Source organism: Myxocyprinus asiaticus, chromosome 33, assembly GCF_019703515.2.
Source record: "Myxocyprinus asiaticus isolate MX2 ecotype Aquarium Trade chromosome 33, UBuf_Myxa_2, whole genome shotgun sequence".
Classification (NCBI taxonomy): Eukaryota; Metazoa; Chordata; class Actinopteri; order Cypriniformes; family Catostomidae; genus Myxocyprinus; species Myxocyprinus asiaticus.
Genome location: NC_059376.1, coordinates 5,840,292 through 5,853,414, shown reverse-complemented (window position 1 = coordinate 5,853,414; position 13,123 = coordinate 5,840,292). Strand labels below are relative to the sequence as shown.

At 36.0% G+C, this 13,123-nt stretch overlaps 1 protein-coding gene across 2 annotated transcripts in view; it reads right to left on the bottom strand.

Moving 5' to 3' along the window:
• Window positions 1–13,123, bottom strand: part of mtor (mechanistic target of rapamycin kinase) — a 317,851-nt gene that overhangs the window by 284,152 nt on the left and 20,576 nt on the right. For both annotated transcript variants that reach the window (XM_051670135.1, XM_051670136.1), the window contains exons 10-11: window positions 11,095–11,223; window positions 322–566 (exon numbers count right to left, since the gene is read on the bottom strand). In XM_051670135.1, coding sequence (XP_051526095.1) covers window positions 322–566; window positions 11,095–11,223 — 374 coding nt within the window. The remainder of the gene's footprint in view (window positions 1–321; window positions 567–11,094; window positions 11,224–13,123) is intronic.

The window sequence follows — 13,123 nt, the reverse complement described above, 5'->3', positions numbered from 1 at the left end:
CCATAAATGCAGGTAATTCCAAAGGGTTCACATACTTTTTTCTTGCCACTTTATGTTTTTCTTTTTAACCTAGTATTTATCCTAACCAGCCATAATGCAACAAAGTGTCACACAAAAAGACATTTCATCAGTGGCTTGGTTTCCACAGTGAAATTGTCCAAAATCCCACTCTACATAGCTGTATATGTATTAACCATCAAATATGTTGTGACAGGCTGTGACTTTGTCACTTTGCACAGAATTTTGGAAATGAAGCTAAACTTCAATATTAAAGCATGCAGCTCATCCCACACCATCTTCAATATCTTCTGTGTTCTATACCTTCAAACTCAAAGCTGCCAAGCGTGCGCAGTGCCAGTGTGATGCTGCCCACGTCACTGGCCTCAGGGATGTTGGTGAGGCTGGGTGATGCCAGCTGATATGCCAGGCCCTTGGGCATGCCCGGGTGTCTCAGAGGCTTGTGCATGAGAACCAGAGACAGCATTTTCAGCAGCCCGTCCTGGATGTCCTTCTTCAGCTGTGGGATCTGACGGCTCAGGTCATACAGCACTGCCGTCAAAGCAGGACTGAATGGTAAGAGAGACATCAATCATGGTTACACCAAGAGCTCATACTGGCATTTATATTTGAAGTAATTCATTATCGCTGCACATATTTGAAAGTGGTTCATAATATCTGTCTTCACTGTCAGATTTACTGTATTACACAAGTTTAAAAATCTTTTTTTTTTTTTTGACAATGCACTGCCTGCATACCTGCATGGATTACACTTCCTACAGCACCAACTAGCACTCTGTGCATGCGTCAAGAACTAGGAAGTGTAATCGAGCTTAAAATTATGATCGTGCCTAGAGACTGCAATGGCAAGATGTACAGTGAAAAAGGAGTTATATTTTGCTTTGTTCTCAGCCAAAAACAACTGGATTGCTTAAGAAGACAGATTAAACCACTGGAGTCTTATGGATTATTTTTATGATGCATTTGTGATATTTGGAACTTCAGAGTTCTGGCCAACATTCACATGCATTGTATGGGCCTACAGAGCTGAGTTATTCTTCTAAAAATCTTAATTTGCGCTTAGCAGAAGTAGTAAGTCATACACATTTGGGATGGCATGAGGATGAGTAATATATGAGATAATTTTCATGTTTGGATGAACTATTCCTTCAATGTCAATTTAGTGTTTGGGGCATTAGAACCATAGGCTAACATTTGTCTGAGGGGAAATTTATTTTGTTTTTATCTGAGAGCTGCAAGTGATCAGTTTCAATCAGATTTTTTTCCAGTCCCACTCTTCATCCCGATTTCATGCCATCGAAGACCTACACTTTATAAGTGGTTATAAATTTGTTAATAAATATTAACAAGTTATTTTTAAACTTGGATATAAAATGTCTAAATGTAAAGAGTTATAACAAAGTAAAGTTTTTCTTGCGTTGATCGGAGGCTAGGAGTGCGAGGGCGCTTTCTCCAGCAAGGGCATCATGTTAATCCTGGAAAATCACTGAATTGTTAATTGAGAAATGGCATGATCAGTAGTGTGTCGGTCTGTGGTATTGGTTCTGCGTGATGCGGGTTTGATTCCACCTTTCCCCAACCCCCTTTTCTCCCCATCTCATGTCAGCAGTGAAGACAGACTCTTCCTTTAACACACATTAATATGAAGTTTTTCTTTGGATCTTTGGATAAAATATACAGTAAGTGAATTACCCACATGCTATTAACTTGTATAATGTTATTAAGTTGAATCATAAACTTTATCATGAAATCATGAACGCTGCCATATGCAGCTGTACCACCTATGATTTCACCTTTTAAAACACAATCATGGTGACAAATATAAGATTAAATGTATAAATTATATACAGTATAAAACCAAATGACTAACAATGATCTAACAGGACAATGTCAGTACAAGCCACAGCGCAAAACAGAATGAAATGCAAACAAAGGCTACATCCACACTGCAGCTAAATGTGGCACAAATTAGATTTTCTGCTCATATCTGTTCACACGACACTTTAAATATAGCCCATATCAGACACAAGTTTGAACAGCCGACGCTCGTTAACTAACCCCCATGCGTATAACACTCCCTGAGCATGCGTATAACAAATCAATGTTCATTATTTTAATGTATAATGAATTAACGCTTTAAAATTGTTAGTAGCATTTTTTATTTTTTTTTTTACCCGAATAGAACACTAATGAAATATCAGCAAGTGATAAAAGACCAGATGGATAAAGTTATTTTAAATTAAGTCATGTGCAGTCGTATGGTGGAATTTAATTACCGCTGAAGCTCAAGAATGTAATATTATGAGCAAGACCTCACAAAATAGAAGAAGAGCAGGAAAAATGGCAATATGTAATCAGAGTTGTTATCTGTATTATTTTAGATTAGCCTACCATTGACTTGCTTGTATTTGCGTTTTGATACAGTTTTCTTTACGAGTAACATGAGCAAAGAGCCGTGTTAAATAGGCTAAATCCACCTCTGCATGTTTTCATGCACATTTTTAACTGTGAAATTCAAACGAACATTTCTTCCTTTTCTTAAAAAGGAACTGAATGCATTAACTAGAAAAGATATGATTTGAAATTAAAGGTTTTAAACCATAACAAGCATATCACATTAAACGCGCAAGCAAGGAATGTTCAGTTAGATTGATGTAAAAAAAAAAAAAAAAAAAAAAAAAATCACATTCAATCTGACCTGGCTGTTCAGACTGAAGGCACATCAGAAAAAATAAGGCTACATTCACACTGCAGCTGAATGTGGCCCAAATCTGTTTTTTTCCCCTCACATGTCTGTTACTTGGATGGCAGTGTGAACGGCCCAAAGCATATTGAATCTGACATTTTCAAATCTGATCTGTGCCACTTCCATATGTGGTCCTAAATCAGATCCAGGTCTGATTTTTTGCAATGCGACCTCAGTCTGAACAGTCAAATCGGAATTCATGTGACTTTTAAGTCACACAAGATCAACAATCGTCACAATTCTGAGTTTATTTCATAATAGGCTTACCAGAACTTATGAACTACATCCCCCTGCAGAAGAACCGAATGCCATCCTTTGCAGGGGCAATGTCGGGAATATGACTCCCGTCGATCGCTCCGGTGCACTGTGGGAACCCCACATCGTTCGGAAACCTCCCGGAGGTGATATCCTTGAGGTAGCTTAATGTAGTCAGGCATGAGGACATGGCACACGGCCATGCAAAACTTGTGGACGATCGAGCAAACGGAGGATTTTGCAACGCCAAACATGTTAGACAACGTGCAGTAACCCGTACCTGTTGCCAGCCAATAAAACCCAACTCCTACGTGCTTTCTCAGGGAGATGGGTCGTTGAGCTGAGTGTTTTGCCGTGAGAGTGTTGTGGAGAGGCGCTCACAGATGTAATTAAAAGTAGCCCTTGACATCCTGAAATTCTGGATGAATTCAGTTTCAGTGAAGCCATTCACGTCACGATGCCAACACTCCTGACTCCGCATCCACACACACCTCTGTATAGAACTAGCAGCCACTGCTCCACAAAAAGCCATAATTAAACAATATCTTTCTCCTCATCCTCCGTATTACCTGCTCATGTATTCGCTGGCTTCCGCAGAACATGACCTTCGCATTGTTGTACCAACACAAAGAGGCAACAAAACACTTTCCCGGACTTTCGGCTTCAATCATACCATGTTGGTGGAATGACCTTCCCAACTCCATCCGTGAAGCTGACTCACTAAAACAGCTAAAAACACATCTTTTCCATGAGCACTTAACCAGTCACAAAAAATAAAAAAAAACATGTCCTTGTTGCACTTTAATCTGTTTTGAATGATATTCTGATACTAGTGAAACTTTGTAAAATGGCACTTTTCATACCACTGTCTCCTTAAATGATTCGCTTAAGTGTTCCTCTTTTGTAAGTCACTTTGGATAAAAGCGTCTGCCAAATGAATAAATGTGAATGTGAAATGTGACCTTATAAAAGAAACCGCATAAACGCCGATTTCACTGACCTCCATGTTTCCTTCAACAGCGTGCTGTGTGTGACCTCTGCTGCGGGTCAGTTCAGGACAGCGACCAGTTCACACTGGAATCTGATACTGGCCACATTTAAAAAAATAATGTGAACAGCCCCCCAAAAAAATCAGATCTGATCAATAAATCGGAATTGAGCATTAAGGCTTGCAGTGTGAACATAGCCTAAGATACAGTATGTATGATTTATTTCCACATATGAAAGTGGCCCAGATCGTATTTGAAAATGTCAGATTCAAAGCGCTTTTGGCTGTTCACACAGTCATCTAATTAACAGATCAATGTCACATGTGAATGAAAAAATCTGATTTGGACCACTTTCACTTTCAGTGTGAACATAGCCAAAATATTACTATATATGCAGGGTTGGGAGGGTTACTTTTGAAATGTATTCCACTACAGATTACAGAATACACGCTGTAAAATGTTATTTGTAACGTATTTCTTTAGATTACTCAAGGTCAGTAACGTATTCTAAATTCTTTGGATTCTTCAGCACTGGTAGATTTTTTCACTTGTTTTGACTATAAAAACTCTGCCAGCATGTAAGACAAAATACACATGTTAAAAATACTTTCTCTGAAAAACCTAAATATCTTATGCAGTGTTGTTTCTAAAACAAGATAAATTAAATTGATCTTGTTTTAAGGATTTTTAGATATTTGTACAGGAAAACAATACAAAAAATTATCATCAAGAATATGATTTTTGCCCTAATATCAAAAGGTCTTACTAGAAAAAAAGAAATGATGATCCAACATGAATTTTCTTGATAAAAAAATATGATCATGCCTGGTAACGCGTGTATGTAAAATGACTAGAAATAGCATTTTAGCTTAGCGTAAAGCTGACAATTTACACAAGGTTTATTTATATTTCTTCTGCTCCAAACTAACTTCAAACTTACTTCTCTGTCTGCTCGTATGAAATGTAACACATCATAAGAAAGTGTTTCACCGCTGTTTAAATGCACATTGGATCGCATCATTTATATGGATAAATGTTTTCCATCTGAAAGGACTTAATATTAAATGAAACAAATGAAAATAAAATGCAAAGTAATCTCTTCAGTAATCAAAATACTTTTTGAATGTAACTATTCTAATTACCAATTATTTAAATTGTAACTGTAGTGGAATACAGTTACTTATATTTTGTATTTTAAATACGTATTCCCGTTACATGTATTCCGTTACTCCCCAACCCTGTATATATGTGGTCAAATGTCTAATCATGCAATAATAATAATAATAATAATAATAATAATTATAATACTTTATTGTCCGATTCCTCGGAACTTTGCATCGAGATTACAATAACCATCATCCAAACATACAATGACTAAATAAACGTAATACAGTACATTAATATGACATAAAAATCAAACATACTGTGCATTAACTAGATAAACATACAGTACAGGACATTAGTATGACGCATCATTATTGTCCATTATACAGGTCACATAACATTATTTCCAATGCAACATCTCATTTTCACAGAGCAAAGACTTTGTCATTGAGTAGTCCAGAGGACATCGGAATGAAGGAGCACTTGAATTTCTTTAGTCTATGTCTGGGCATCCTAACTTTGTTCCTAAGAAGTTTATACTCATTGTGAAGCACTATCACCAACATGTGATATACGTATAGCTCATGATCATACTGAAATATCTCTAAAGGCACATCGTTCGTCTGCTGGTTGCATTTTACTTTTCCACATGTATCCAAACAAACAAAAAATCAAATAAATTGTTGCGAGTTTCTAACCTGCGACCTGCTACACAAGAGCCAAACACAAAGTCCCTAGGCTAGCAGCCCACAAGTTTTTTTTTTTGAGAACTATTATGAAATTTCATCTATTCCACACCACCCTCTGTAACTTTAAAAGCATATAAATACCAGGTATGAATAATATACAGTATAATAAGACCAAATGAACAACAGTAATCTTACAGGACACTGTGTCAGTTCTAGCCACAACGCAAAATGGCTTTTTGTGAATCTGCTGGATGTATTTTATAGGGATGTGTAAATTGTAGTTTTTTTGGGCGAGGAATACCACTAAAACACGCTAAGCCGACCTACAAAGCTGGAGATTTATGACAAAGATCACTGTATGGACCTGGACCAGAACCCTCTCCAATGGTGGAAGATGAATTGTAGTCGATATTTTCTAATCATAGTTGTCCCTTCCACGTCTGTTCCAGCCAAGAGAGTGTTTTCTGCGGCAGGAGTAAACAGGCTTCACTCACATCTCCTTCCTAAACATGTAGCTTTTGTTGCTGAATAAAATTATGTAGACACATGAATGATTAAGCCATTGTTGTCTGTGAAATATCTTGACAATTTTTATTATATTCTGTTTGCGTTTTTATGGGTAGAGCCCTTTTTCTTATTGATTCTCTCATAAATAAAAAAACAAATATTGTCTCTCAGCGGATAACAAGCTGGCATTTGAAACACATTTAATTTAGACATGGTGAGGCCCGTTTAAAATTTGCTGCCCTGTTCAGTTTTTTATTTTCTTATTTTAAAAGCATTGACATCGATTTTTATTTTTTTCTTCATATACATATAGGCCTATTCATTTACCATCGTGGTATTTTGAAACGCTGACGTTCGGCCTATCGACTAAGAGTAAGGTAGGCTACCTTTTGTTGTTGCATTTTTGGTAGGATTGTTCTAATAAAGTTGATATTTGATATAATTGATGTGTAATTTTTATTTCTACATTTAGATTTTTTAAGTGTAGGTCTAAATACTCTGTAGTTGAAATTAGAAGAATTAACACAAGAATTTAGCGCTTGGAATTCATTTATGAAATAGAGGTAGGCTAAATTTTCAGCTCATTAAAATGCATTACATTATTTCACACCTATGTAAATTTACAATTCCATTTCTGCTCTTATTTCTTGTTTTGTGCTCAGTTTATACACCCGAACACTATCATCATATTCACAGATATTCATGTATATCTATGAATGCTATCACATCGATTTTATGTGCAGCTATGCATAATGTTTTGGGCATTCTGTGTGTTATTAATATTTCTATTGTTTTTACTTAGTTTATACTCAAATTAATGATTTTTACTCTATGTAATGAAGACACAAACAACAAAAGGTGTTGACAAAACATGCATTAAGGGTGAAAAACACTGCTACAGCAAACAATGCCTCAAAACTATATTTTACTATCGGACTTTTCGGCTCGGAGCAATGTTTCATACATAATCCGTAAGTCTCTGTTTTGATGACTTTGACAGTTTTGTGCATGCAAAGATTATAGTTAAGCGGATTTATTTTTTGAATAGCCTAACTGTTACCCTACTAAGGTGATGTGCTTAGCATCTATAGCCTATTATTAAGAAACGAGTGTGTCTTGTGGAAATTACTCCAGCCTATTCACGCTAGCACCATCTTTGAATTTTAATGGATATGACAACGAGGCTGTGAGGAATAGACTTAGTCTCTTCAATGGGCTGTACTGCAGTTTAAAATGTTTAAATTATGAAAAAATATCTGTCCAAGAACACTCAGTATACAAAGGACTCCAGACAACTTGAATTGTGGAAAATAAGATGTGATCGAGTTGCTTTATACAGCTTCATACCGTTCGTGCCATTGAAGAGATGGTAAGTATATCCCTCACAATTAAATATGGAGCTAGTCTGAATAAGGTCTATACAGGGCTTTATTGACTGACTAATCAACTAACCATCGACATAACCCATCGAATAGTTGATTTTGAAAATCTGTCATTTTGCACATCCCTAGTATTGTACCTTCCACATGACAAACAAAAAATTAAGAAAAAACGAGTTTCAAACCCAAGTACAACATATTTTACCAGAGCTAAACACTGCACTGCCCCTTGGCTATAAATCCACATACTGTATGTCATTAAAAAACTTGAGCTTTTCACTACTCCATACCATCCTCTGTAACTTTACAGGCATATCACATAAAATAAGCACATATATATTTCGATTAGGCTATGAGCGTGGTTTCAATTGAACCACTCTGTGCAAGTCTACCACTACCGACTAGCCGGGTCAATTATAATAAATAAAATTTTATATAAAATGTATTGTTGTTTTTTGTTTTTCATTAAGGCTAATGAATAAAGGCTAATGAGTCTCACATGTGAGAATTTAAAGTTTTACCATGGCAGTACTCATAATAATGCCTTAATATGCTTGATGATGAATTGCTTGTTGTATTCTCCCTCATTTTATAAGCAGCTTTGGATAAAAGCGTCTGCTAAATGAATAAATATAAATTAATTAAAAAATATATTTTAAGTTATTCTTGTTTGAATAAATTAATTTCATTTTTAAAGAAAAAAAAAAATCGACTGGTGGAAGTGAAGCACTTGAAAAATAATCACAGATCCATCTGCAGTAGGGGCAGGGGGGTTGATGATGTAACTGTATATTGATGTTGATGATGTAACTGATGTATTTAAAAAAAAATATATATTGTAAAAATATTTCTTCCATATCACCCAGCCCTATTGCCTTACTTGCATATTGAAAATGTTCATCATTTAATCTATTTAATGAATACATGGCTTATTTATTACATGTAGGCCTACTATATAGCTAATTAATATTGGCATATGCTCATATACTGTAAAGCCAAGGGAGCCAGACTGGCTACCCCAGCAGAGTCTGGTTCCTCTTAAAGGGTTAGTTCATCAAAAAATGAAAATGCAGTCATTGTTTACTCACCCATGTTGTTATAACCCCATATGACTTTCTTTCTTAACACAAAGGGAGAAATTGTGAAAAAAAAATTGTGCTCAGTAATGTCACACAATGGCAGTTTATGGTGACCACCTCTTCAACGTTCCAAAGGATGCAAAAGTATAATTCAGAAGTCTAATAAATTATTCCATGAGATTCATGCTTGTTATGAAAGCATACGATGAGCTTTGGTGAGAAACAAACCAAAATCTAAATGTATTTTATCTAATTTAGTGCCCATAAAGAAGCCTGGTGGTGTCTCTTGCAGTGGCCATGTGGCTGCTGTTAATATACCACAGACTCCCTCTTATCAAATATCTCCCTCTCCCTCCACATCAGCTCCCCATAGTCGTGCTGCGGGTGTTCGTGAAATACTGGACCTGAATTATAAAGAAGAGGTGTGCACGGGATGGATTTTTCAGATCTGCTTCCACGAGATTCTGTCCCACTCCCACAAAACAATTTCATATTTTGTTCCGCTCCCACCCGCAAAAGCCCACAGGTATTTCTCAGTCCTGCTCCCCTATTCTGTCCCACTCCAGTATCATAGGCTACTTTTTTACAATTCCCATCCGAAAATAAAAAATGGAAAGAGAAAAAAACTTTTGATAAAACTCTAACGTTGCCAAATGTCTGACTGACCTTTGGTTGGTTTCAAAGTTTTGTTTGTACCTTTCTTTAATAAAGCGTTAACATATATACCACTAAACGGTACTGTACTTTCCACAAGGAAGAATTTGTATGAATTATCCACCAACCCTGGGCCTGTAAATCATTAATTTTTGTGTTGCTCTTGCGCAATAGACAAATAACACATTCTGTACTTTAAATACATGAAAAAAATTCAAGAAACTTCCATTTTATTTTTTAGATATTTATAATTTGCGTGAGTCCCGTGAGTTCTCCCGCTCCTGCTCACACATCAGCCCGCCCGCACCTTCACTCAGCGATTAAACTTGTCCCATGTCGCACTCTGCTGTGTCGGGTCCCGCAGGAGTGCAGGCCTCTATCATAAAGCACCATCCCAGCCAATATTAGCTGATGGTACAGTGTTTTGCAGGATGTGTGCTTCCGTTTCCCCTGTTGTTAGTTCAGTGTCGTGTCTTCTAACATCTCTTTTATATACATCTTTTTACAGTGCTGTGATAGTTTGTTGTTTATTGTTTGTCACTGCACTTTAAACTACTCTGTTTTTCCCATGAAAATAACCTCTGGTGATTAAATAGCATTACATTCTATCCATTCATCCATCCATATTCCTGTATATTTCCCTAAATGACATTACACACAAGTTTCACTGGTAAAAATATCAATAGCCTTTATTACCCTACAAAGGCAATACTCATTAACTAACATTGAAACTGAGAAAAATGGCTTGAATTATTTCACACAATGGTTTCTCTGAATTTCAGCATATGAGACAAACTTGTCTATCACCTGACAGATCATAAGAGACCTGTTTCAGTCAGAACTCAATTTTGCGTTTTGCCTTTGTAGGGCAGTATAATTGCCAATTACATTTCTGTCAAAAAGAAAAGTCAAACAGAAAGAATTGTCATAATTTAATATTATATAATTCTGTAAGCAGTTCCCATCTGTGTCAAATTTTAGGTTCTTAATCTTATTTGTATATATTTATATACAATACTACTCCATCCTTGTTTTTCTCCTTGATATTATTTCTCTCCACTCCATCCTTGCATTCGTGGGACTCTGATTTGTCTGTAATTTACTTTAAGGCTGTAATTCTAATTACTCTACAAGTGTATAGCTTTATTTTATTTCTTAGTAATGGAGGTAGTATACCAAGAAAAAGACTGTCAGTGCCCACTTCAATCATATGATTATGCACAATGTTTAGCTATTTATTTATGTCAATATATTTTTAATATAGGGAATAAGTGTAAAATATAGTTATCTTGGGCCTTATAATCTTAACAATTACACCATGTAACACCAATTAATTACATTAAAATTAGTAGTCTAGGTACCCCCCACCCCCCGCATCTCAAGTGCCCACCTATGACATCCCCCAGCCCACCCTAGCATAGCTGGCAGGAGCCACTTACGTGTGTTTCAGTGACTTTAAGGGGGTTTTAGGCACAACACGAAAGAACACCTCTTATTTATGGTTAATTTAATTTCTGCTTTCTGGTGTCATATTGCTTTAATAAAATGGCAGACGCAGCAGCACAAAGGCATAGAACCAAAAGAACGCCATTTGCTCATACAGCTGCTCCATTTTTGTCAGAATCATATTCAAAACCATACATGACAACAGAAAGTGCTTTGATTATACTGTACCTGAGGCCAACAGCTAGCATGGGCTCCAAGAGTTCCTTGACGTCCTGTTGGATGCTGGGGCCCATGGCTCTAGACAGCATACTGATGCAAGTGAACACAGTGGCATCCACCTGCATGGTCTTCTGCCTCCTGAAACATTACAAAACACAAGATGATGAAAAACAAATGCTACACAGTATTCTCCACATCAGACATTTAGTGAAACAGTAGTGACTTTAACCACTGTAAAATCGCCATAAAGCATGGCCTATCATGGTTAACGGTTTTAACCCTCTGGAGTCTGATGTGTTTTGGGCCCTGGAGAAGTTTTGACGTGCCTTGACATTTGTGCTTTTTTCAGTTGCTTAAAAACATATTAATGGCTAAAGTCTGATAACACTGTATTCAGCACAATCTGGGCTACAATAATATGTGAACATGTATGTACATGTTTGTATTTTTGAGAAAATGATGTTTATGCATGGTTTTTGAAAAAACAAAAATTTTAAGTCACTGAAATATGGCCATATAACACATACTAAACATTTGTTCACAAGACTTTTGAGAACTGGATCTTGTAGCCTAGAGTTTTTGCTACAAAAATTGTGAAAACCATCCTGATCACTCATTCATACAAAACAATATAGTCATTTAACTTTTGTAAGACACTTTTAGTGTTAGAAAGGCCATATGCGAGGAGGCGTGGATGATCGTGAATATTGATGTGATTCACACCTAAGGAGACAAAGACCACTCCCCTGAGAGAGAATGTATGGAAGGAGACTTTGTCTGTATTGTTTGAATGTACTGTTTGTAGTTTAAGTTAAAAGAAGTAATCTGACTATACATTTTCTTTACATAAAGACTTTAAAAACTTTAGACCTACACTACCGTTTAAAAGTTTTAGATCTGTATGATTTTTTATTGTTTTTTAAAAAAGTATCTTCTGCTCACCAAGGCTGCATTTATTTGATCCAAAATACAGCAAAAACAGTGATATTGTGAAATATTTTTACAATTTAAAATAACTTTTTTCTATTTGAATATATTGTAAAATGCAATTTATTCCTGTGATCAAAGCTGAATTTTCAGCATCATAACTGCAGTCTTCAGGTGTCACATGATCCTTCAGAAATCATTCTAATATGCTGATTTTCTAATATGGGCATATTTACAGCACATTTTATACATTTACACCCGAATAGATATTTGCATGAACAAGCTTCGTTGATGATAATGAAGCAGCATAAACACTAGTTAAAATATAATCTAAACATTCATATTATTTTTATATCATATTACATATCACATTTATATCATACAGCATACAATTTAAATACCTGCTTTAGCCGAAACAACATTTAAATGTAACTTACACTTGCCTAATAGGACATATTTCAAATTTCAATGCTCTGAAAACTGGCTGGCAAGTCTGGAATTAGTCCAACTAGTAAAATATGTCCATGTTTATATAAAATAGCATATCAACTAATATGTAAGTAAAACTAAATGACTTACTCATCCGAAATTGTATCCTCGGCTGGACAAGTCACTCTTCAAAATGCAAACGTTCCTCGTCAGACTCACGCTCTTCTGAGAAAAATGTGAACTCTTCGTCACTATCCAGGACCATCTGAAGAGCTTCCTCACCTGTGTAGCATGCCATCTTCCAAATGCGCAGAAAAGTGAATGAACTTGATGTTTTTAAGGCACTGTTGCCTTAATGGTGGGCGTTTACCATTTGCATTGATCAACTCAGCACATCATCGTATGAATAACATGCTCTGCTGGTGGGTGTGATCTCATTAGGGATAATTAGCTGAGCCAGGAGAAACTGTACATCGCTTTGTTTCATACAGATTACATTGCAGGAGAATATTTGTTTTAAATTTGAATTGTTTTATTTAAAAGTAGACATTTTAAGCTTTCTTTAGACATATGTTTCATGTTTGTATGATAAATATTTGCGGAGTTTCAGTTCATTTTTGTGACGCGTTTCAGAATGATGCACGCGGAGACAGAGACGGCTGAAAGCGCACCCTGTTTATTT